The following is a 26,103-nucleotide window of genomic DNA, read 5'->3' on the forward strand; positions in this document are numbered from 1 at the left end:
CCCTCCAAGACCCCAAAATGTCACAATGTTGTGAAAATCCCAAGCTTGGCTCTCATTGTCCATGTCCTGCTCCATGCCCAGCACAGACACCATGGCCAGATGTCTGTGATTCCCAAAATGTCACTGGAGTGGGGACAGCACAGGGATGGCATCACTCAATCCAGGCAGGGGATGAAGCAGATGCCAGGGATTTATAACGATGGAAAGGGAAAAGCCAAGGAATGAACCAGCCCTGTTGCCACAGGAACATCTCCTGGCTGGCTGCAGGGTGGCTTGGCCATGGAAATGACACATCCCATGGGAAGAGGTTGGTGCAAGGGGCACAATCTGCCTCTCTGAACCAAAATTCCAGAGGCTCACACACGGCATCATGTTCCTTCCTACGGATCAAAACCATCTCCCTTCAAACAGAGCAGCCCCACGACACTCAAAGGCCTCTTGAGCTCCTGTCTGCTGAGGCTGGGGACACAGAGAAGCACTTGGAGGGGGATTTTTTGGGATCATTCCCAGCTTTAGGGCACGGGGAGGAGCCCCAGTGTGTCCATGCCCTCCTACCTGCCTGCCTGCAGAACCCCGGAGATGCTGAAGAGCCCAAAGTCGGTGATCACCACCTTCCCATTGTCGTAGAAGACATTCTTGGACTTGAGGTCCTTGTGGAGGATGCCCTTGGCATGCAGGTATCCCATTCCCTGGGATGGAACAGAGAGAGGAAAACGCCCCAAGGTTACAAAAGCAGCACAAATGGGCAGGATAACACCAGAGTGGCAGCATTCCCATGGGATCCATGAGCCACCACGGCACATCCAGGCTGGACCACGTCCCCAAAGGACCCTGCAGGAAGGGAAAGTGCCTGGAAGGGATGGGCTCCTGGAGGGAGATGGGATTGTGGAGTGGGTGTCCCAGCTGCCACAGCGCCCGCTCATCGTCCTGATTAATTGATTCCACAGGAAAAATGAGCGGCAAACCCACCCGGCAGCCGCTTCCCTGGAACCCTCTGCTGGGAAATGGATGGTGATGATGTTTCTGCCTCTGTTTTTTTGGGGGCTGGCAGAGGAGGGTAATAATTCACCGCTCCCCACAGCCCCACCGGCGCTTCCGACGGCCCCATCCGCCTGGAAACGGGCGCCTCGCAGGAGTCCTGCCTTAATTCCTTCCCCCCCAGGAAAAACTGCTCGGTGGTTAATTAAAATTAGTGCTAATGAGGCACAAAAAGGCCATGGGTGGGAAATCCAAACTCTCCTGTTTAGCCTCGGCAAATCAAGCAGACTGCCGGCAGCTCCGCGTGGCGGATGTTCAGCTCCACAGGATCGTTCTGGGAACGGGGAGGGGGATAAAGCACATTTATCCCAACTTCAGCAGGGATTTTCATGCTGTCCCACTTTTCACTCTCCTAAGCAGACTCGGGGAAAACTTGATCTGCAGGATGCTGCTGAAGGATCAATGCCCAACAGGCCGGCAAACTGTTGCTTAAGAGGGAATATTGGTTGTCTGGCACTGGAAAAAAGGGGGATTTATGAACTGGAATTCCATGGGGATCCATCCGTCCTGAGTCTCATCTTTTCATCTATCATCATTAACCACACAGGCTGTGTGAGAAGAATTTATTTTTAAGCTGGTGGCTGATGTGGAGCCAGAAGCCCAATCCAAATTCCACCATCTGGAAAAAGTGGGAAAACAAACAGAAAAACACCCCAACCCAGCAAGATATGGGAGTTTCACTGCCCCCCGTGGGGAGAAAATCCTACAGAGTTTCTGCCAAGGGATGCTGGAGGAAGGAAAGGATTTGGGGCTGGATGCCAGGACCATTCCAGGCACCGGGATTAATTAGGGGTCTCCAGCTCCCAGCACATGAAATAGTGATGAGGTTTAAAAATCAGCTTTCAAATGTCACTGTCACCTCCAGAAAGTGCCAGGGTGGAGCCAGGAGCAGCATTCCAATGTTTCCCTGGCCAGGTGCAGTGCAGGGCCCTGAGCATCCATGGATGAGCCCCAGTGCCACGGGAATGCTCTGCAGCCCCTTCCCATTGTTTGAGGGGATGGGACCCCAGAGCAGCACCAGGACCCTGCTCCCACATCCATGGAGCTCATCTTCATGGAATCATCAAACACAGCCCGGCCTTTGCTGAAGGAATTTCTCTGGGCAAACCCCCATATCCCTCACCTCGCTCCGTGCAGATCCCACTGCAAATTCCAGCCCCTGGGATGATCCCTGAGGAAGCACTCTGGGCCCAGGAATGCCCTCATTTGCTGGGCTGTGTGAAAAGCCAGCTCCCTCTGCCGGCACCACCGCTCCCGGGAGGAATCTTCCTCCCCTCCCGGGATCAACCATCCTCCCCCTCCCGAGGATCTCGGGATAACCTTGCACCCACTGATCCAAGGAGCTGAGCAGCTCTCCCGTCACATTCCAGGACTCCAAGGATAAAATCAAACAGCTGCTGTGACTGTGCAGAAAATCCAAAGCCTCCGGAAAATGCAGCTTCAATCCCACCCCATCCAAGGTGTTGGGATTTCCCTCCCTGACACCCACCACTTCCAAGTGCCCCAAAATATCTGCTGGAGATTGGTGGGTAGAGGTGGGAAGGCTGGGGAGCTGCTGCTCCTCGGCAGGAATGGGCCATGAGGTTGGGTCATGGCATTGGGGCAGGGCTGGGCTTCTCCAGGAATTCCCTTTGGTGCCCAGGGAGAGCCTTTGGAGAGCTCTGTTAATTCCTCCAGGGATCTGAGGTGGATACAAAGCCTCTCTGCCTCTCAACATCACAGACTTGGAGGTTTCCAACCTGTTCCCAACAGGCAGCAGCTGCAGAAAACAAGGATGTCTCAGCCTCATCCTCGAAACCCACACGGAGCAGTGAACCCACGCAGGGAAAGGGGCTGAACAGAGCTCTTATTCCTGCTGGGAACATCTGGAAGGCAAAAGCCCTGAGCACAAAAAGGGGGGAAAAAATACAAGGCTAGACTGTGATGCTTCAAATGTTTGCTCAGCAGGAAAAAATCTGTGTCTAAAAGGTGGAAAACATGGATCAGAAGTAGGAATTAAGGAGGGAGAGGCTCTGGGCTGCCTCAGGCACCCCCAGCTCAGGCCGTGGCTCTGAGGCAGATAAAGGTTCAGGCTGTGCTCACCTGGAGAGTCCAAGAGGATTGAAGGAATTTTAAATTTAAAGTTAAAACTGGGTCTAAATAAACACAAAATAAACAATTTATTAAGGACCATCCAAGGAAAAGGCATCATCCAGGAAATATTTCTGAACACATTCTGCTTTTAACCTGGGTTTGAGCATTTAAGAGGGGCTAAGGTCTGCCAGAAAATCTGATTTTCTGTTGTTTCCCCACAGTTACATGTGGGATCAGCTCCAGGGGGGAAATGTTGGCTGACCTTGAGCAGGGCACGGGGGCACTGTCACAGCTCCCATGGCAGAGCACGTGCCAAATATTCCTGGTGATAAATCTGTTTGGAATCACAGCACAGCCCCGTTCTGGCAGACAGCTCAACACCTCAGTGCTGCTGCTGACATCCCATGGGAAGCTGTGAGGGCTCAGGACCCGAATTCCCAGCCACTCCACCCTGCCATGGGAGGATCCTGCCCGGGATTGTTTGCAGGGACACGTCTGAGGTGTGGAAGATGCACTTGGGGTCATCCCTGGGAAAGGAAAAGCGTTTTTAGCTCTGGAAAATGTATGTGAGCTTGGCCTTGTGGCACCATGGCATGGATTTCTCCAGGAGCCTCAGCCCTGGGAATGTTTTATGGGAATTCTGGGAATGCTGGAAGTGTCCAAGGCCAGGCTGGACAGGGCTTGGAGCAGCCCTGGGATGGTGGAAGGTGGAATGTAATGAGTTTTAGGCTCCCTTCCAACACAAACCATTCCATGATTTTTCCTTTTTTTTTCCAAGAGGAGAGGAATATCCCACCAGGAACTCCCCCACAGAAGCAATGCTGGATTTAAACACCTGAAATTCCAGCAGGGAAGAGGAGCAGTGGGCCAGGATGAGCCCCAAGCACGGGGAGCCCATGGAAGCTTTGGTGCCACCCCAATTCAGCCACATGAGAGATGTCAAAGACACCTGGATTTTAAAAACAAGGTGTTCTAACCTGCCCAGAATCCTTGGATTTTAAAGCCAAGGAGTTCTAACCTGTCCAGAATCACTGGATTTTAAAACCAAGGTGTTCTAACCTGCCCAGAATCCTTGGATTTTAAAACCAAGGAGTTCTATCTTGCTCAGAATCCTTGGCTGCTCCTCTTCCTGCTCCCCAGAATGACTGGACTGGGCTCTTTCTGCAGGATCCAGACCCCACCAGACCATACCTTCACAATTTCTTGTGCTATCTGCCTCGTCTTGTTGACATCCAGGACAATTTTGGCGTCCCTCACCACGGAGTAGAGAGTCCGTCCTTTACACAGGCTGGAAAAGGGAAAGAGAAGTTACAAACCCTGCTGGAGAAACAGCCCCAAATCATAAATAAATAAATAAATAATCACAGGATTTGGGCCAGATTTTGGCCCCCTGGCCCGAGGCAGGTTGAGGATTCTGCAGGGAACTGGGGGCTCTCCCAGTTTGGCACTGGGAGGGAGCTCTCAGTGCTCCTGGTGTGACCTGGTGGCACCACCGTGGTGCCACAAGGGACAACCTGGGCTGGCCCCTGGCTTTTCCTTGTGTCCCAACCCAGAGCAAACCACCTGGTCCTCCCACCTCCGAGTTTTTGTGCAGAACTGGCCGTGGCTCCCCCCTCCTCCTCCTCCTCCTCCCTCGGGATCCAAAGCTCACAGATGTAAAATGAGTCAAAAGAGGAAAGACAGGGAGGGGGAAAAAAATCCCCCAACCCAACCCCATGCACTGTACAATGTCCTCCAATTTTCCTTCTCGTACCAATTACAGTAAAATCTATTTACAGAGCCTTAATTACCAAAGGCAGCTGGATTGGGGGGGGGGGGGGGGGGGGAAATGGATATAAACCAATTAAAAATATATTGACATTTGAATATCATAATGGAGGACGTGGGTGGCTGCTGCCTCGACTCCCGCCCACAAAAAAGAGCTTTTTTTTTTGCTTTTCTCTATCCACCCACGCTCATTCCAGGCAACTTTGGAAGGATGAGACTGGATACCTGTGCCTGGGAAATAAAACACCCAGCACACAGCTTGTTAAAGAGGTTTGGTGGCTGCAGATGTTGATTTGATTCTGTTCTGGTTAACAAATTTAAAGTTCTAGGGTTTCATTCCACTGCTTTCCCCCAGCTCGGCTCCACTGCTTTCTCCTCTCCCAGTTCCTCCTGCCCTGGGAATTCCAGAATGCACTGGTTTGGATTCAACCCAACCCCTGGGAGAGGTTTTGTCCTTTTGGGGTGAAAATAATCACAGAATAATGAAAGAGAATCACAGGATGGTTTGGGTTGGAAGGGACTTGAGGGGCCGTATAATTCCAACCCTCTGCCATGGGCAGGGACACCTTGGATGGGGCTTGGAGCAACCTGGGATAAAGAAAATGTCCCTGCCCATGGCAGAGGGTAGAATGGGATGAGCTTTAATGTCCCTTCCCACCCAAACCATTCCATGAGTCCATGAAACCCAGAAGAACCCCAAACTCCAGAAGCTCACAGATACAAAGGATCCTCCTGCTCCACATCACTCCACGGGCAGAGAGCAGAATTTTCAGCACAAGCAGTGAAACAGGAATGGGAGCAATCCCCACATCCCCTGGGTTTTGGAAAGACAACAGCACCCTTCCAAATATTTCCTCACTGGGAGCATTAGGAATTGTCCTGCTGGGCACAAGTGAGCTGCAGTGGGGATTTAGGGCAGCGAGTGCCTCCTCAGGGATGGCTTTCCTTGCTCAGGTGTCCCAGCATCTCCCTGAGCATCCCAGCTGGATTTATCCCCGAGGCAGCTGCACTCCCTCTGAACCATCTTCCCATCTCCTGCAGCACTTGGACTGCAGTCAAATAAGAATTTGCTGGAGATTAGGATCCAGGCACTTGGAAATCAGTGATAAAATCCTCGGGTTTCTGTAACCAGAATGAATCAAAGCGTGCAGAATAATGACAGATATGAATTGTCCTTCCACCACCTGTGTTTTCCTACACTAATTTGCTACATAAACCCACCAAGCTTTACCCTCTGCCACACAATAGCCTTTTGCCACCTCCATGACCTGCCTGCACACACAGGAGTTCCCCCAGCCTTTCCCAACCTCTGGAAAACACGTTTTCTCCCAGAGAAAACCTTTATGCAGCCAGTTGCCTGTGATCTGAATTAGTGACAAATTGACACTGGGAATGCAATGAGTGGATTAACACTGGAACAGGGCTGGATTCCAGCCCTAAAGAGAGTTAAGATCAGCTGTTTTCCTGGGAAAGGGTTGTTTAGAGAAAAATCCTCCCATTTCTGCTTATCTGAACTGCTGAGATAACCCCAAGAGCGGAGCTTGCAGCCCTTTGCTGGTGAGATTCCCATCTTTCCACTTCATTTACAGGATTTCCAAATCCTCCCCAGTGGATAGAGCCGCTGCGGGAGGACAGCCAGACCTGGGGTGGTGGCACCAGGACGTGTCCCTGTCACCTCTGCTCCTCAGACCCTGGCAGAGCCATCAAAGCAGCCCAGGTGCTTCTCCCCTCCCCTGGATGAATAAATCCAAATGAATTCACCGAGCCACCGGCACATCCGACGTTTCTTGCTGGATAAGGAGCTGCCAACGTGGAGATAAAGCCTGGTTGATACCTTTTATGCAGCACCTGAGCCCATTCAGCCACCACCTGCAGAACCTTTTCATGGCACAGCTCCACAATTCCGCTTCTCCTCGTTCCTCAATCGCTCCCCATTCGGGCAGGACAAAGAGAGGCGCCCGGGGCACGCTCGGAGTCTTGTGCCTTTCCACTTGGAGAGGTCCCTGCTGAGCCTGGCTTTGAGGGACACGGCTGTGGATGACAAGGCCACAAAATGCCTACGCTCGACACCAAAAACAAGGCAGATAATTTGCATCTTCAGATGGATCCTGGGTTATTCAGCACTGAAGTGAAAACTCATAAGGAATTCTCATCTTCTTCTCCCAAACTTCTCCATCCCACCTGGCGGCAGAGTGGGTTGATGACACGTGCCCCGGTGCCACGAGGTGACCAAACACCATCCAGAGCTGAGGGGTGGCTGGGACAGAGACGCAGAGATCCTTCTGGGAGTCCTCAGGAGTGCACCTCATCCCATGGCACATCCACATCCACATCCCTGTGCCTTTCCCAGCATCAGGACAGGCCCAGCCTCATCCTGCTGCAGATGTCACTCTCAATTCAAAATGAGTTTTTGAAGTGTTCAGCCAAGCAAGCCAAATCCCAAATTGCTTTATAAACACTCTGCATTCCCAACGTGGGCTGGAGACATCAGCAGCGGGAGCAAAGCCAAGGCGGCTCGCAGAGGAACAATTTGGGATGAGGGAGGAAGAGCTGGAGCGCTGCCTCTGGGTGTTTGTGCTGTTCCATGGGAAAACAGCCTCATCCCTCTTCCATCCCTTGGGGTTTTTTACCCCTCTCTGCAATATTGATGGTCATCAGCTCTGCACTGGGGGCCAGCACCTCTACATTGGCGGTCATTGTCTCTACATTGATGGCCATTACTCCTACACTGGTGGCCAACTGGTGGTAATAACCTCTACACTGATGGCCATCAAGTCTACACTGATGGCCATCACCTTTGTACTGATGGTCATCGCCATTGACAGCCACCACCTCTGTACTGATGGTCAAGGTCCCTACACTGGTGGCCAACACCTCTGCATCAGTGGTCATTGTCTCTACATCGATGGCCATTACTCCTACATTGGTGGCCACCACCTCTGCTTTGATGGCCACCACCTCTATACTGGTGACAGTCACCTCTACACTGATGGCCATCACCTTTACATTGATGGCCACCATCTCTGTACTTATGGTCATTGTGTCTACACTGGTGGCCAACACCTCTACATTGGTGGCCATTGTTGGGATCTTTAGCTGGTCAGAGTGACCCCAAGAAAAGTTTGAAAAGTCTCTTTTCCCAGCCCAGTGCTTGAAGGACTCAGGGCTCTTCATTTCTCGGGCTCAAGGTTGTTCATTGTTTCTTATCTATAAAAAAATTTTCTCCTGCCCTGCTGAGGTCTGTCCAGCAGGACAGTTCCAGGCACTCTGCCTGCCCCAGGGCAGGGTTATGTCTTTGTACTAAAAACTGCCTGTACAATGTTTACAATTCCTTTCCAATACCTATCACCTGTGTTAGACAGTGAGCTTCTACTCTGAACCAATCCAAAAGTGCCAACATCACAGCAGAAGGTGGAGGCCAAGAAGAAGAAGGAGAAGGGCTGGACACACCCAGTTCCCTCCATCTTGCCTCCTGAACCCCCATATCAAAGCCCTAAAATCTACTTTTCCACCACGTGATAACTTCACTATTATTCTACTTAAACTGCTGTGGCTTGCTGATCTTCATCTAAGGTTGGTGATTTGCTCCATGGGCCATAATCAAACCCACAGGTGTCTTGGGCTCTGTGCCAGGGCTTCTGAGCCCCCTGGCAGGGGTCCTGGCCATCCTGGACAGCCAGAGGGATGTTCTGGGTTCCCACAGCCATGACCTCTACCTTGATGGCCACCACCTTTATCCTGGTGACCATCACCTCTACACTGATGGTCACTGTCTCTACCTTGATGGCCACCACCTCTACAGTGACAGTCATCACCTCTTCACTCATGGCAATCACCTCTAAGTCAATGGCCAACACCTCTACACTGGTGACCATCACCTCTACACTGATGGCCAGCACCTCTGCAAGGATGGAGATTCCATCCTGGCCCCTGCTCAGGAGCAGGGATCATCCCAAGCCAAGAGTTGTGGGGCGCATTCCATCACTCCAGGAGTTTTTTGCTTCCCTTCCCTCTTCCCATCCTCATAAATGCCCATTCAATTAAAGAGGTGATAAATGCCAGACCCCAGGAAGTTCATGCCAGGATATGGATTTATAGGGAAGCAGCTCGGATACCATGGAGACAGCCAGCACTATAGACCCAGGGGAGACACTGGAGAAGAGAGCGAGGTGGGGAATTAATAAAAAATGCTTTAATATAAAAATACCTCTGCTCCCAGGTTACATCTGTGCTGGAAGAAAAGACACGGCAAAGGATGCTTGGATGCTCCCACATTCCCCAGCAGTTTACCCACTTTGAGGTTTTCATGGAAAAAGGATCCTTTGGGGAATGTTAAGAAAGAAACAGCAACAGGAACCACTGAGCCAGGACTTATTTGATTTCATTTGAGCAGGACCAGAGAGGGAAAGAAGGAGCTCTGCACATTCCAGCACGTTCCTGACTTATTTAGGAAGTTTTCCAGCTGCTCCCATATATTGGCTTGTTTTTCTCTTTTCCCAGCATCTGGCAATGGTGCTTTTGGAACTCAACAGCTCCTGAGGTGTTTCACACAAAGGAAAATTGAACAAGGCTGTAAGAGCAGCAATGGGAGAGCTTTAGGTTCATTTTTATCCCGAGGTTTTGTTTTCCTCTAAGTGGATAAGGAATTTCACCTCCTTGATTCCCTGCCAATGCCAGAGCCAGGAGTGGCAGCGTCCAGGCTGAAATTCCTCAGCCCTCTACATCCAAACTCCATGACCACAACCAGGGAGGAAAAATTAGGATATGAGGGAAAATTTCTTCACTGAAAGGGTTGTCAAGCCCTGGCACATCCCTGGAGTCCCCATCTCCGGAGGATTTAACAGCTCTGTGTGGATGTGGCACCTAGGGACACGGATCAGTGGTGGCCTTGGCAGTGCTGGGGGAATGGTTGGAATTGACGATCTTAAGGATCTTTTCCAATCCAAACAATTCTGTGCTTCTATGGAAGCAGCAGACAAAACTCAGTGCCAGAAAAGGCGTGACCTGAGCATCCAGCAGATCCCAGCCCCTCCAGGCTGGAAATACTCATCTCACCCAACCCCATTCCAACTGAACCCAATGGGAAGGCAGGGAATTCAACTCCTGCCGTTTCAAGCAGAGCCCGTGTCCCCAGCCTGGAGATGGGAGAGACCCTCCTGCTCCTCACGGAGGAGCCTCTGCAGAGCCAAACCAGCAGGAGGAAACAGAAAAGCCCTGGAGAGCCAACGCTCCCCTCATCCCGCTATCTCCAGCCGATGGAAGCACCGGCTTTTGATGGATATTACTTAGGCAGCAAAATTTTCCTGCCGGCAGCTGGCACGCACGATAACTACAGCCAAACCACAAGGGCTGCAGGAGGAGGAGGAGGAGGAGGAGGGGGATCTGCCTCCCCGAAAAGTAGCTCCAACTCCATCGTCGCCTCGGAAAAAAACAAGTTCTTTGGAAAAAGCCAACTCCATGCATTTTTATTGGGAGGAAATAGAGGAGACGAGTTCTTCTCCAGCTGCGGGGAGAAGAGCTCTGAGCCAGGTGAATGCAAAGCAGCCCCTGGGGCTTAGCTAAAGCCAGGCTTGCAAACAAGTCATCCGAAAAAGCTCCATGCTCCAGGTGCCACTTGCTGCCTTTGCAAAGGACACGCTCGGAATCGGCTCCGAGAGGGAAGGTTGGGTGCACAGGGATGAGTGGAGGCGCCTCGACCTCCTTGTCTCTGATATGTTCTCTGCACTGTTCTGAACTTCAGGAAGGAAAAGAAATTTTTTTAAAAACCCTTTTGGAGAAAGGAAAGAAACTTTGGTTTGAGCAGGCTGCTTCCCTGGAACCTGGCTCCACTTTGGGACAGTAATAATGATGATTATTAATAAAAAGTTAATGCTGCTGTGGCAGGAAGGATCTGTTTCTTTGGCTAGGCAGGGTGCCAGCACATGGATCCCCCACAGGCAGCCCTGCTCTGTCCCAAAGAGGATCCCAGGCACTGAGGATGCTCAGAAAAAAATCAGGAATGATGCTGGGATGTCACTCAACAGGGACGGGAAGAGCTGGCACGAGCGGAAGGGCTTTTTGGGACCATCTCTCAGCGGGGCACTTAATCAAAGGCATTTCCTTAAATCCCTTCTTCTCCAGCACAGTGAATCCTGCTGTGTTAAGCACTTTCCCAGAGAAATCAGGGCCAAACCTGCAATACTTCCATGGCAGTTGGAAACACTCTCAAAGCACAAAGGAAAACTTTCCCCCTGGAGCATCCTCCACGTTAAGGAGCCGCCGGCAGCGGGGATTTGATGCTCCAGTGGGTAAGGAAAGCTCAGCCAGCCCCAGCGTTTCCACATCAAACACAGAGGATCAAGCTGCTGCTTTTCCCCATTCCCAACCATCCTCCTGGCTCGGGATATTCCCTCCCCAGGCTGCTGCCTGCCGGTGGAAGATATATCCAGGTTTAATGTATATATTAATTCACATATCGACTCTGCCGTTGTCAGTCGTTATCAAGATTTATCCAGCCTGATGGCCTGGCATCGATTGGCAGGGAGTGCATTCCCACGGGTCAATCCATTCTGATCCACAGCCTGGCATGAAGTCGATCCCTATTTATTATATGATCTACGAGCTCCATTAACTGCCAGGGAAGGGAATGCGGCGGAAAAGTAGGAAAAGGGAAAACAACAGAGGCAGAGGAGAAGGGTCTGGCTCCCAAAGTGGGGGTTTGAACATGGATGGGGTTAGGGGGGGCAGGAATCCATGGGTTCCCTTCCCAAAATACACCTGGGGGCAGGGAGGGAAGGGCAGGACCTGAAGGGTACTTGGGAAATGCTCCAGGATCAGAGAGCCATGGAATGGTTTGAGTGGGAAGGGACCTTACAGATGACCTCAACCCACCCCCTGCCGTGGGCAGGGACACCTTCCACTGTCCCAGGGTGCTCCAAGCCCCATCCAACCTGGCCTGGAACACTTCCAGGGATGGGGCAGCCTGTGCCAAGGCTTCATAGGGAAGAATCTGTTCCCAAAATCCCATCTAACCCTGCCCTCTGTCCATGAGAAGCCATTCCCTGTGTCCTGTCAGTGCACGGCTCCAGCCTGGCATGGAGGAAAACAAGGTGGCAGCTCTGTGCCTCAGTTTCCCTCACACAGAACAGGACTTAGAGCTTCTCCTTTAATTCCCAGCGCAGGAAGGAAGGCTGGGAGGATTCATTTTAAGTCCACTGAGGAGGAAAACCCAATTTCATAGAACCTTGCAATGGTTTGGGTTGGAAAAGACCTTAAAAATCCTCTCAATTCCAACCCTTGCCATGGGCAGTGATGCCACTCAGGTTGCCCAGGGCTCCATCCCTCCTGACCTTGTTGTTCCTTCAATTTGTGGTTTGTTAAAGCTCAAAGGACAATTTGGAGGCCCTGGAGGGAACAAGGAGCTGGCTGCAAGCACCACGGAGCTTCCACAGGGAAAAAACAGACCCCCCAATCTGTTCCATCTTAACACCATGGCTTCCACCCTTCCCCTTTCCTCCCATCCTTCAAATCAAGTTAAATATCCCCAGCTTCCTGAGCATTAAGATTTACAAGCCCCAAATCCTTCCCAGCTGGGCTGTGCCTGTAAAGGTCAGGAGATCTGGCACTGGGAGAGGCTAAAGCTGAGCTTTGTCCAGAGCTCTTCCGTGCCCAGAGGGAACAAGGTCCAGGGATGGGAGAGCATCCCTCGTGAAGGGCTTGTTCCTCCCAGCAGCAGAGCCAAACATTAAATATTGGCAAAATGCAGCATGGAAATCTATTATAAAATCAAAGTAAACCCCAGTATTTGGTCCATGCACTAAAGTTATCCATGAACAAACAGCTGAAGTGCCTTGGATATTCTTCCCATCCCTCACCCTCATATCTTCCCTATTAATTAGTCCCAGGGAATGTGTTCCTGTCATTAAAACCTGCTTGCCACAGAGAAAAAAGAGCAAACTCTCATTTCATCTTTGGTGTCTCATGTAAGGACAGGGACTGGGTTTATCTCCACCCCCTCCCTGCCACCAGCAGCTCCAGGGAAGGGTTTAGGAGCTGCTCCCTCTCCAGCAGAAACCTCCAAGTTCCTCTGCTCCAAAGGCACTTTCAACAATTTTTTGATTTAAATTCTCTTTACACAGTTCTGCCAAGGTCAGGTTAATTCCTAATGTTCCTCAGTGTTCTCCTTGGTCTTCCCAGCAGGGACATAAATCATGGCCACACAGCCCTGGTGGCATCACCAGTGGCACCCTGCAAAGTTGAAGTCACCCTGGCGTGACAAGAGAGGGGTCAAACCCCAGACTCCTTGCACAAGCTCCGAGAGCCACGCTGGAGATTTTAACTAAAAACCCAAGGAATCCTGAAAAAACTGCCCCAAATCCCCCTCACAAGCCAGTGTGAGCTCAAAGCCCAGGCAAACTCCAGCTCAAATCTTCTCCCAGACTGGATAACCTCTCTCCCTTCTCCCAAACAACATTCCCAACCACCAGGAGCCCCAAGGAGCTGCATGCAGTGTGCTGATCCCCTGCTTCCATTACAGACCCAAGGAGCAGGTGGAGCCTTGGGAAGCATCAACAACCATTCAAATCCCCCCTTTTTGCCTCAGGAGGAGCACCCAAAATCCTAAAACGTGGGAGTCTCTGCATTCATGGGTGGCTGGAGCCATTTTATCAGGATTAGGAAAGGACTTTATCCTTGGAAGGCCCTTTGGGTGGCTGAGGCTTTGCCTCTGCTCCTGCTCTGGGGACCAGGACCAGGACCCCCAGGGAGCTGAGTTTACCCAGGCCTGGCTTTGTCACAATCCCCAGCAGCAGAACCAACTCATTATTCCAACAAAGGGACTTTTTCCAGCCCTTCCATCCCTCCCAGCCGAGGACTCCGCTGCCGTTTCCCGCTCAAAGCACCGAGGCTCAAAGCACCCACTCCCTCTCCAGACTAATTAAGATGGATGTTAATTGTCCCCAGTGCTCATTACCCAAGAGAAAACCCATTAGCAGCTCTGATGGAACCGTTCCTTGCGCTCGCCACCTCCCACTGCTGAAAAATGCTGGATTTCTGCTTTTCTGTCGTGTTAAGAGACAACTCAGGAGTCATGGAATGGTTTGGGTGGGAAGGGACCTTAAAGCCCACCCAGTGCCACCCCTGCCATGGCAGGGACACCTCCCACTGTCCCAGGCTGCTCCCAGCCCTGTCCAGCCTGGCCTTGGGCACTGCCAGGGATGGAATTCCAGGGAATTCCATCCCAGCCCCTCTCCACCCTCCCAGGGAACAATTCCTCCCCAGTATCCCATCCCTGTGTCAGTGGGAGGCCATTCCCTGTGTCCTGTCCCTCCATCCCTTGTCCCCAGTCCCTCTCCAGCTCTCCTGGAGCCCCTTTAGGCCCTGGCAGGGGCTCTGAGCTCTCCCTGGAGCCTTTTCTTTTCCAGTCTCAATCCCAATGTTTTTATCATTGACAAATATATTAAACAGTGCTGATCCTATTTATCCATAAAAACATTAATATAGGGAAAAATCAGATTTTTAACTCCAACTATCCCACCCTCAACCAGCTGCTGCCTCAGTTTCCCCTCCATATTTTTTCCCCTGTGGGCCGTGCTGTTTGGATGGGGAAATTTCTTTGTGCTAATGAGACGATCCCTGAATATCACAGGCAATCAGGAAGGAAAACGTCGGGATGGGGAAAAGTAAAAATAAACCCAGCTATAAATAACCCCCTTCCGGCAGCGCCGGTGGCACGGCGTGGTGAAGCCCCTTCCCAGGGACACGCAGCTGCTCCCAGACGTGCAGGGAAACGGAGATTTCTGCAACAGCCACAAGGAATTGCTGGGATTTTGTGGAAAAAACGGCCTCGAGTGGCCACTTGTGGGCTCCCAGGGGAAAAGTGGCGGCCTTTTCTACACACACACACTGCAGAAAGTCCTGCCCTGGGAATGGGCATAGTGTGAAAATCCTGATATATCCTGGGTTCATAGCCAGAATCCCCCCCTCAGGCAGCTGGGAATGATTTTCCCCCACTCCAAGCAAAGCCTGGTTTAAAGTTATTCCCATAAACCCATGAGGAAAACTTGGGTCCATTTGGGAATGTCCCATTGGAAGAGTGATGCTCCCCCAGTGCCACGGCCTGGACCATTCCCAATATCCTACCCCATTCCCAGGATCCTGGACATTCCCACTCTGTCCCCTTCCCACCTCATTCCCTACAATTCCCACAGCAGCTGCCATGCCAGAAAAGCCCCCAGGGTGTCACATCCTTTAGGAAAAACCTGAAACGTGGGTGGGAGGGAAAGCTCCACATGGTGAGAAGGCTTTTCCCCACACCAGAGACTTCCCAAAAATGTTCAGCCAGGGATGGACCAGACAAGGAGCGCCAGCACAAGAGCAAGGAGGCATCCTTGGATGTAGGGATTGGGTCAGACATAAGGAAAAGTTTTCCCCAGTGAGGGTGGGCAGGCCCTGGCACAGGGTGCCCAGAGAAGCTGTGGCTGCCCCTGGATCCCTGGAAGTGTCCAAGGAATGTTGGACAGGGCCTGGAGCCCCCTGGGATAGTGGAAGATGTCTCTGCCCATGGCAGGCATGAGGTTTAAGTTCCCCTCCAACCCAAACTATTCCAAAATCCTGATTCCTGTGCTGTCACCGAACACAGGAACAGAGCCCAACAGGAAGCTTCAAAGCAGGAAAATTGTGTTTGGATATTACCTCCAGGCTATGGGATATGTACTCACACCATCCCAGGCTTCCCAAAAATCCTCTGAGACTGAGATGAGCCCCATTGATTTTCCTGCACCCCAGAAATCCCAGCAGGAGAAATCAAACACGTTTCCAGTTGCAATTGTAAAATTCTCATGGAATGGTTTGGGTTAGGAGGGACATTAAAGCTCATCCCATTCCAGGTGGAAGGGACACCTTCCACCATCCCAGGCTGCTCCAATCCCCAATGTCCAACCTGGCCTGGGACACTTCCAGGGATCCAGGGGCAGCCACAGCTGCTCTGGGCACCTGTGCCAGGGCCTGCCCACCCTTCCAGGAAGCAATTCCTCCTCAAAATCCCATCAAATCTTACTGTCCTTTGTTTTAAAGCTGATATTGGTTCAATTTTCAAAGGATGCAGATAAAAGTGGGTTGTAGGAACAAGCAAATGATGCCTGGAAATGTTGTGAGCTTCTGTTGTATTTTGGGCAATTTAATACATTTACATTTTGACCTTAAAAAACAGGACCAAGTGCAGCTGGAAGAGGAACAGGACGAGCAGAGCTCCACGTTCCTCACATTAATTCACCAGGTTGCAGCAGCACACAGACTGATTTTGTCCAGCTGTCAAAAATGGCACCTTTCTGCTTTTACAGAAAGACCCATTCAAATAGAAAATAGAAGAGAAAACATTCCAGGGCTCAAATTAAAAAAATAAAAAAATAATAAAAAAAAAATCAATGAATAAATTTCCCAGGTTTTGCTATTGAATAGCCCTGAAAAGCTGAGCAAATGGGGGCTGCAGAGGGACGGGATGGAGACGCCGCCTTTTCCTTTGGGAACGCGCTGTGACACACGGATGGGGGCTCTGACTCATCCATCAATACATGTGTTTGCACACTCTCCCAAAAGCTTTTGGCCTGGAGCTACCCAATAGATGGAAATGCTGTGGAATTTTCCCCAGATGGCTCCTTTTTGGTCCTGAATAAAAGGCGTCATTTTTTCCAGTCGCCAGCTGGGGAGACGGCCCCGCTTTGGAGTCACCCTGACCCCAGAGGGTGAAACCCCCAAGGCAAACACTGTCCACAAACCCACCCAAGCAAGGATGAGGTGACACAAATTTGGGGTGAAACCCTTTTGTTTTGGACAAAGAGGGAGCAGAGCACCTGCAGAGCCACCCCATCTGGGATCAGGGACTGGGAGGTGCCACTTTCAAGGGAAAATTAGGGACATTAGGGAAAGATGATGCAATATTTCATCACTGATGGCTCTTGGAAGCGGTGCCATTCCATTGCTTTTTGAAATGCTGCCAGGAGGAAAATTCAACCTCACCTTGGAGAAACTTCTCTGGGAGAAAATAACCCAGAGTGGGATGAAAAGCAGGACTACGTCCAGTCCATGGCTGAAAGCATGGTCTGGAGGTGAAGGAAATCACAGAATTCCCTGGAACAAATGCGTTTCCCATGAAAACAGCTGCTCTGGGAGCAGTTGCAGCCTCTTTGCCTCCAGGCCGGGTGGGATTTTTTGCCCAACCAAGCATGGGTTACACCAGGAGACTCTGTGCTGCATTCCCATTGGGAATGTGGGTGAGGGCAGATATTTGGGAATGTCTTGAGACCATGAAAGCTGTGGAGGTGTTGGGTGGTCTGGGAGCCCCCAAATCCCACCTCGCTCCCCTGAATGTTGCAAGGAGCCTCCCAGACTTCCAGTTACTAAAGGGGCTCCAGGAGAGCTGGAGAGGGACTGGGGACAGGGGATGGAGGGACAGGACCCAGGGAATGGCTGCCACTGCCAGAGGGCAGGGATGGATGGGATATTGGGAATTGGGAATTGTTCCCTGGCAGGGTGGGCAGGCCCCGGCACAGGTGCCCAGAGCAGCTGGGGCTGCCCCTGGATCCCTGGTGGTGCCCAAGGCCAGGCTGGAATAAACTGGGACAGTGGGAGGTGTTAAAGCCCTGGATTGGCTTTAAGGTCTCTCCCAACCCAAGCCAAACCATTCCATGATTCCATGATGCTTCCTGCCCCTGGATAAAACAAACCATTCCTGTCTGGACCTCCCCTCCTACAGAAGAATGTCCTGCCTGGACAGACTTTTGGATTTGCTGTGTCCTCCACACCATAAACCCCAGCATGTGGAGAACATGGAGAACATCCCTTCCTTAGGGGAGAAAACTCAACCCAATGGCAAAGTTGGACTGGAGGAAAAACAGACAGGGAAAATGCATTTTTTGGACAGGGAAAACAAATTTTTGGACAGAAACAAACAGCCCCAACCTGGTGATGATGGCGAGGTGGGGAGGGCTCATGCAGGCCCCCATGAAGAGCACCACGTTCTCGTGCCGGGTCTGGCGGTAGGCCATGACCTCCCTCTTGAAGGCCTTGAGCTGGTCCTCGTTGTCGCGCTCGATGTCGATGAGGCGGATGGCCACCTCGCCGTGCCAGCGCCCGTGGAACACCTGCCCGAAGCGGCCCTTGCCGATGAGCTCGCCGATCTCCAGCTGCTCGAAGGGGATGTCCCACTCCTGCAGGAAGATGCTGGTCTGGCTGGCCTTGCGCGGGAAATTGCGCGCCGAGAGCAGCGACAGGTTCATCTCCTCGAAGTCGTCCTCGGACTCCTGCACCTCCTCGGCGCCTTCCTCGTTCTGTGGTGGGCAAAGGGCATGGGGAACCATAAACCAGGGAGGAAACTGAGGGAAAAACCCCACTGACCCAACTCCTGCTTGCTCAGACGCAGAGGAACCAGGCAGGGGCCTCCCAACCCCAACGCAGCAGCCCTGTTCTACACAAAGTTGGCAGAATCCCAGATTTTTATAGAATCATGGAACCCTTTAGGTTGGAAAAGCCATCTGGGATAGACTCCAACCCTTCCCCAGCATGGCCAAGGCCACCACAAGCCCATGTCCCCACATGCCACAAGCACGGGGCTTTAAATCCCTCCAGAGCTGGGGACTCCACCGCTTCCCTGTGGAGCCATTTAACCCCATCCTGGGGCTAAATTTAAGATTGTGACCCATCAGAGATTTAATTAATTTGTCTTAAAACAGTTTCATCCTCCCCTGGCTGAGCTGTGCTCTGTTAATTCCCATTATTCCCAGACCCCTTGATGGTCCATTTAGACTTCCTAGAGGATTTACAACACCCCTTAAAAGCTCCATCCTCGTCTTCCCTCTCCTTTCCTTCCCTCCCACCGCATTTTTAATGCCTCCTAAAAAACCTCATTGAATTCCAAACTCGAAGCCCAGGAGGGTCCCTCTCCATGGGGTGGGGACACGGATGCCTGGACTTTAATTCAATTATCAGCAATTCCACTGCACAGATGGGAAACGTCTCAATTTCCTAGGAAATGTGCCCCAAGATATCCTTAAAACCAAGGCCCATTAAGCACAGGAGCCATCTCACCTCCGAGGTGGGCTCCACTTCAATTTGAAGCAATGGGTTTCCTTCCAGGCTGTGAAAAGAATTATGGAATTAACACCATGGAAAAACACTGGGATCTGGGGAGCAGTCCCTCTTCCTGCCCTGGGAATAAGGGGACCAGAGAGGAGAAGGTGTCACTAACCCAGGGAAAGGGACAGATTCACCCCCTCACTGACTCTGACCACAATCGAGGCATTTTCAGGGATTTCTAAGATTTTTTTGCAAACAACCCCAGCCAAAGCAGAAGTGCAGAAGGAAAGAAAAGGAGTTTTTTCAATCATTTTGGAGAAGTGGAGGGCTTGGAGGTCCTCTCCCTGCAGTAAAGCACCCAAATCTGACTGGTTTTCCAGTTCTTTTCCTTCCCTGTTCACTCAGCACCTCCCACCCCCAGGTCCATGATTGGGGTCTGCTGCTCCTGACAATTAATGGGGAATTAGGGAAATTCTGAATGAGGGATCAACTGAAACAGCTCGGGTGGCTTCAAGCATCATATAAATATATTATATATTATTATTATTAGTCTCTTCCCAGGGGAGTTACGCACCCCAGGCCACTCGGACATGGCAGTCCTACAAGTCCTACCCCACTCCATGGCCACTAAAGACTATAAATCCCAGGATCCTGCAGAAAAGGAGTCAACCCTGGTATTTTGAGCAGCTTGGGAAGCCCAAGTGGCTGCAAAACATCTCCATGGATGGGTGGTTTGCAGGAGCAGCCGGCTCCTCATTGCTATCCCAGGCACGGATTCCTGTCTCCCGAGGATCCACAGATGTTTAACCCAGCCAAGCCCAGGATGGCTCCCATGGGATGATTTCAGTGAGGGGGAGGCAGTGGGAATCACAGATTTTAGATATTGAAAAAAATATCTAAATTTCCTCCCCAAAAATCCTATGTTTTGACACCTTCCTTTAGGCAGGGGGAAAAAAAGGCTTTGGCTTCACCATTTTTCCATGAATTCCCAAGGGACAGTGATTCCATCCTTTGCTCCACTGCATCCCCGGTGGAATTTGGAGAGTGTGGACGAGCCAGCCACAAACTGGGGACAGACCTGGTCCCTTAAACCCCTGGCTTGTGAAATCCTTCCAAAATGGCCTTTAGAGCAAGGATCAGGAGGGACAGAGCAGTGGAATGTTGTTGTGGGAGCAGCACAGGCTCCAGGACATCAAAGAATGATGGATTTGGGCTCGACCTGCTAGGGAGGGATGGTTCTAATACTGATAAGATGCTGCTTTTCCCATCCCAAAAGATGCTGCTTTTTCAGCCCAAAGTTTATTGGGCTTGAAAATACTGGAAGTGGTGAAGATATGCTGGTTATCTGCTTTTAATTTAATTATAATTCAATTATAATTTAATTAATCCCCTGGGCTTGGGCTTTTTAGACTGAAATCCATTTTTTTTTCCTAGCAGTGAAGAGCTGTGAGTTATAAATTAACCCCTTGCCCTCCTTCTCAACCTTCTGGAGCTCTGGGGTCTCACCAGGACCACCTGAGCCCCCAGTGCCAGGGGAGCACCCATGGGGGCCTGGAAGATTTGGGGTGCAGAGGGAAGGGGATGGGAAGGGGGAGTCACTCACATGGGGTTGGAGGTGACAGGGTGCAGGACGACCTGTGGGGCTCGGGTTGGCGTCTCAGGCACCACATCTGGCAACAGGAGAGAGGAGTCAGAGATCTCTGGGGGCACCCAGGGGAGTTAAACACCACCCTGCACCCCCAGGTCCCATTTAGTGACACCCTGAGGAGGGCTGGGGGTCACTTAGGGCCACCCAACCTGGCAGCATCAATAGGCTTTGAGGAGAAATCCCACCCCAGCACGACCTCCCCAGCACAAATCCAGGGGTTTGGAGGGTTGGCCATGCACCCATCCCCAGCAGGAGAAACCCCAGCATCCAAGGAGAAACTTCCAGAGAGCCTTACCTGGGAAAATGAACTGCTGCTTGTACTTGTAGTAATGGGAGGCTGCAAAAGAGGAACAAGGGTTCAACACTGACCTGTGGAGCTGGAAAAGCTCCAGCCTGTGCCCAGTTCTTCACCAGAAAACCTCAACCCGATTTGTGTGAACCCCTCCTGTGTGATCCAACCTCTCCCACTTCCATATCCCTATATGGAATATTTGATATTCCAAAATGGCACATAGTATGTCCAGGCCAAAAAATTAAGACTTTTGCTGGGCTATAACTTGATTTTCCCCCCCACATCTTCTCTTCTGCACCATTTGGAGAGTGTCAATGTCGTCCATGAAGGTTTGGACACCAGTGAGAGCCAGCAGGGTGAGAGTCCTGGCCCTCAGGTGGGATTTGGGAACCTCTTGGCATCATGGAGGCACCAAGTGATGGGTTTGGAACTGCTGCCCATTTGGGCCACATTTCACCCTTTTTTCCCTTGTTTTGGAGCCGTGTCCTTCCTGGAAGGAGTTCCAGGAGCCACTGTCCAAAGCCAGAGCTCAGAGAGGCTCTGGGTGTTGGGAACATCCACTGGCTCCCATCTCCGGCCCAAGGACTGATCCAATTCCATGAGCAGGCAGGTCATGGGTGTGAAGAACTCAGAGCTGCTGAGGCCACCAGAGGTTGGCAGCAGCTCAGAATTCACCTTCTTATTGCCAAGACCCAAGGGCCATGGCTCAGCTTCCCCCCTCCAGCTCAGAGACCCCAAAGTCCGACCTCAGCCCTGCAGCAGGACCTGAGCCAACATCAAAGGAGCCTGGAAGGTAATTCCAGGAGGAGAAGGTCACCATGTCACCATTTCCAAGCTCAAATCCTAATCCCTGAGATGATCATCTTGATGGGATAAACCACGGAAAACTTCCCAGCCGGGAAGATGAAAGCAGGGTAGGTCCTGCTTTGGATCCCATCCTGCTCCTAATGGGAATAAAACAGGGAGCAAACACCCCCAGAGATGCCAGGGTCTGATCCTGCCCTGCTCTGGCTCTGCCAGCTTGGAATGTGTTCCAAGTCCCCCAAAGGGGGGTGAAATCCATGAAATAATGTCCCAACAAACCCCACCGGGAGGTGTCTGCTGCAGAAGTGACCCAGGATGGGGCTACCAGAGGCTGGATGCCCCCAGAGCCAGGCAGGGTCCAGGGCTGGCCCAGCAGGGGGATTGGGATGCTGAGACACCGGGACACTTCGGCTCTGGAAGAACTCCTTGGGCTGGGTCACACCAGGATGGAACTCACACCGTGTCCTGCAGACCTTGGAGGCTCCAGGGCTGTGCCTGGTGAAATCCTGACCCTCTGGATGGGTCACACCATTCCTGGCAGTGCAGCTCAGGGCTTCCTTGTGCCATTCCAGGATCCTGCCTGAATGCCAGGTGCTCTGGGACTGCCCCCTCTCTGGGCACACAGCACATGATGGGTTTGCTGGGGGGCGTTTCCCAGCTTCTGGAAGTGTTTGTTGTTGCAGTGATGGATTCTGCCAAGCAACTTCTTCCTCATCTTCCTCCTCCTCCTCTTCCTCTCTCGCTGAAGACTGCTCAAGATGGAGGCACCACCATGGAGATTGAAGATTCTGCCTGGTTCCTCTGGAGAAGCCATCCTGACCCTCCTTCCAACCACACCAGTCCATTAATCCTGGGATTTTGGGGCTGCAGGACCTCATGCTTCCAGCTGGTCCAGCAAGGAGGTCATGGACCAAGCAGGACCCCCAGGACAGCCAGGAGTGCCTCAGCATCCCAGAGATCTCCTCTCCCCTCACCAGCTCTATTTTGGGAGCAGGTGGACACAGTTCCAGGAGTGATGCTGAGCCCTTCCCTCCTGGAAGGGACCTTTCCTGGAGCAGCAGGACATCCCAAGGGAAGGCAGACAGGAGGAGCTTTTTGGGCCATCTTCCATAACTTCTGTGTCCTGCAGCCACCACGACCTCCCTGCCTCTCCCACCATCCCTGAAGAGATGGAGCTCCTGGAGCAGATGGATCCCAGGTCCAGATTCCATGGGACAAGCCACGTCAGACAAGTCACAGATGATTCCCAGAATCATTCCCAGAATCATCTGTCACCCCACACACACTGCCAACCTGCTGGGGACCCATCACCCCAAAAACATGTCAGGGTCACCCCAGTTTGCCCTCATAGAGGGGTCAGCCCCTGGTTTCTGTCTGTGCTTGAGGTGAAATGTCATGGAAAATGCATGGAAAAATGGAAAATGCATGGAAAAATGGAAAATCTATGCCTGGAAAGGCTTTGTAGCCTCAAGAGCAGCAGAAGTTGGGCTGGCTCCAACCCTGGAGGATTCCAAGACTGGATCAAGCCTTGGGCTCTGACCCTTCTTCAAGCAAGAGGTTTGACCAGAGACTGTCAACTAGAATTATCCCAAAGTCACCTTTTCTCCTCATTTCTACTTCCACCTTCTCCCCACCTGTTGGAACTCAGTACATCCCTCTGGGTGTCCAGAGTTGCCAAGGACCCTGCTGGGGGGCTCAGAGACCCTGGCATGCAGCCCAGAACACCTGGGGATTTGATTTTGACCCTTGGAGCAAGTTGCCAACTTTGTATGAGGACATGAAAGTCACACAGATTTGAATAGAATAACAAAATGATCACAGGGTGAAAATGTAGATTTTAGGATTTTTGGTATGGGGGTTATGGGGACAAGATGGAGGAATCTGGGCATGTCTGGCCTTTCTCCTTCTTCTTCTTGTTCTCCATTTTCTGCTGTGATGTTGGCACTTTGGGATTGGTTTAGAGTAGAAGTGCACTGTCTAACATGGGTGATAGGTATTGGGAATTAAGTGTCAATATGTTATAGTATAAAAGGACAACACCGCCTCGGGGGTGGTCAGAGTGCCTGTGTGCACACCTTGGCTGGACAGAAAGAAAATTTTATAGATAAAAATTAATAAACAACCTCAAGACCGAAAAGTGAAGAGTCCAGACTCATTCTTCAGTTGCACAGCCCGAAGCAGAGACACCCTGCCCACCTCGGGGCAGCAATTATCACCCACCCCAGTGCAAACCCAGGAAGGGAATTAGGTGGAACTGTGCCACATCCCAAGGACACCCCAGGACACGAGTCCCCCCCAGGGGGGCAGGTGGGGACACGGGGAGGGGGTGGCATTACCTGGCAGGTTGAACTGCTTCTGCTGGCGCGGGCACTGCGGGGAGGGGTGCAGCGGGGACGGGGGCGTGGCGCTGGGCGGCAGCGGCGGAGCCGGCGAGGACGGCGTGGACGACGTGGTGGACGAGGGGTTGCTGCTGGAATCTGGCTGGTAGGGCACTGGAATGTGGTCCTGAGGGACACAGGGAAGGAGGGGAAGGAGAGGAGGCGGTGAGAACAGCGCTGGTTGGTGCCACTCCGAGGTGCAAAGGACCCAGGGTGACAAAGGACATTGTGGCATTCACATTGTCTGGAAAAATCCCTTCACCCAGGATTCTTCTCCTGGGAAGCTGAGAGGCCTCAGGGAAAAGGAAAACAATTCTGATCTCATTTGCTTCTCCTGTGTTTTGCTCATGTAAAATGTGTTTGGAGATTGTTTACCCACAGGTGATTGTTTCATTGGATTCTGCTGGGAGTTGTTTTGTCTCATTGGCCAATCAGGGCCAAGCTGTGCCAGGATTCTTTCCAGTCACGACTTTTCATTATTATCTTTTTAGCATTCAGTAAGTATCTTTTCTGAATTCTTTAGCATAGTATAGTATTCTTTAATAAAATATAGTATCATAAAATAATAAATTAGCCTTCATGGAGTCAGATTCATCATTCCTTCCTTCTTCAGGGCACCCCACAAATACAATATAACATCATCCCACCCATTTCTTCCAGAAATCCTAGAAAACAATTTTTCCCAAAGCTGTTTGTATTCCCCAAAGTCATTTCCCACCATAAATTGGCTCCTTTCCCACCCTCACCCCTGGATGAGGGTGCCATAAATCTCTTGGCTCTGCACAGCCACGGCCACCAAAGCCGGAATCGGGGTCACCACCTTGGGGCTCGGTCCTTGGGCACAACAAGGTCCTGGAAGTTCCTGCTGAGCTCCTTGGAGCCAAAGTCCAGGGCCTTGCAGGGAGCAGAGGGATCTGGAAAGAGCAGCCAATGCATCCCAAGACATTCCTCAGCATTCCTTGACTCCTCCCAGTCAAGGCCATCGATTGTGGGTGCACATGGGGTGGATGGGAAGGGAGCCAACAGGCTGGAAAACCTGCTTGGATGTCTTGGATCCCAAAAGGAAAATTGAGGCCAGGATTTATCCCCTGGCTGCCCAACTTGGAGCCACTGAACAGGGTGTGAGCAGTGCTGAGCATTCCCATCCCCACAGAATTTCCCTCCAAGGTTAAAAAATCTGCACGAGCCTTCCCCAGCAGGTAATTTTGTCCTAATTAATTAATTCTTAAATGAGCTGGGCTTTCCACGAAAGCCATATTGGTCATCATTCCATGCTCAGTAATCTTGGTCAGGTAAATTCTTTTTTAAACAACCAGTGAAGGTCAAAAAAATAAGATTTCACGGGGGGTTGGGATTAGAGGAATTTAAGGTCTCTTCCAACCCAGGCCATTCCATTATTTTATTCAGGATACCTTTAAAGAAATGCTTTTAGAAATACCAAAGTGAGATGGGGGCCCTGCTGAAATAAGAATATTTTCAGGGGAAATTTCAACCTGAATGGGAGCGCTCAGGACAAAAGCACCACCCCAAAACAACAAAACCAGAGCAGATCCCTACACCAAGAAATTCCTAAAAAGATTTATGTTTAAAATCAGTCTCCAGGAGCATCTTGGTACCCAGACTTTCCCCAGAGCCAGAAGATGCTGAGGGCTGGAGGAGCCCAGCCAGGCTTTAGGAATTCAGGGTTTTGTTGATCCATTCCCCATCAGGTCAGTGATATCCCTCTTTCTGAGCACTTCCAGCCTGCCAACCCCTCACCCTGCCCTTCCTCCAAGGAATTTTCCACTGGAGGCCAACAGGCTTTAAATTCCATCAGAGCCAGCTCTGTGATGGGTTTATGGTATCAAGGCAGAGCAGGAGTGAGCCAGGTGCTCTGTCAGGTCTGGCTTGAGCAGCTTCGGCAGGGACAATTCAATTCCAGGCTGGTTTTATTTGCAACAATAAATTTGTTATTTATTAAAGCCTCCACTGGGAGCAGAGACCTCAAACCACCCCAAATTCAGCTTGGACCTGGAGACTGAGAGGCCACAACAGAGCAGGACGAGGACAGGGAT

The 26,103-nt window shown here is 51.4% G+C and overlaps 1 protein-coding gene across 1 annotated transcript in view; it reads right to left on the reverse strand.

The window, feature by feature from the left end:
• The window catches only part of KSR2 (kinase suppressor of ras 2), an 85,360-nt gene that overhangs the window by 8,077 nt on the left and 51,180 nt on the right, over positions 1 to 26,103 (reverse strand). Inside the window, 7 exon segments of the mRNA XM_071445699.1 lie at positions 556 to 689; positions 4,303 to 4,399; positions 17,815 to 18,182; positions 18,940 to 18,988; positions 20,531 to 20,597; positions 20,871 to 20,912; positions 24,008 to 24,176. Of these exon segments, the coding sequence (XP_071301800.1) occupies positions 556 to 689; positions 4,303 to 4,399; positions 17,815 to 18,182; positions 18,940 to 18,988; positions 20,531 to 20,597; positions 20,871 to 20,912; positions 24,008 to 24,176 (926 nt within the window).

Source organism: Agelaius tricolor, unplaced genomic scaffold (assembly GCF_023055355.1).
Source record: "Agelaius tricolor isolate 1412-34295 unplaced genomic scaffold, bAgeTri1.0.p SCAF_20, whole genome shotgun sequence".
Taxonomy (NCBI): Eukaryota; Metazoa; Chordata; class Aves; order Passeriformes; family Icteridae; genus Agelaius; species Agelaius tricolor.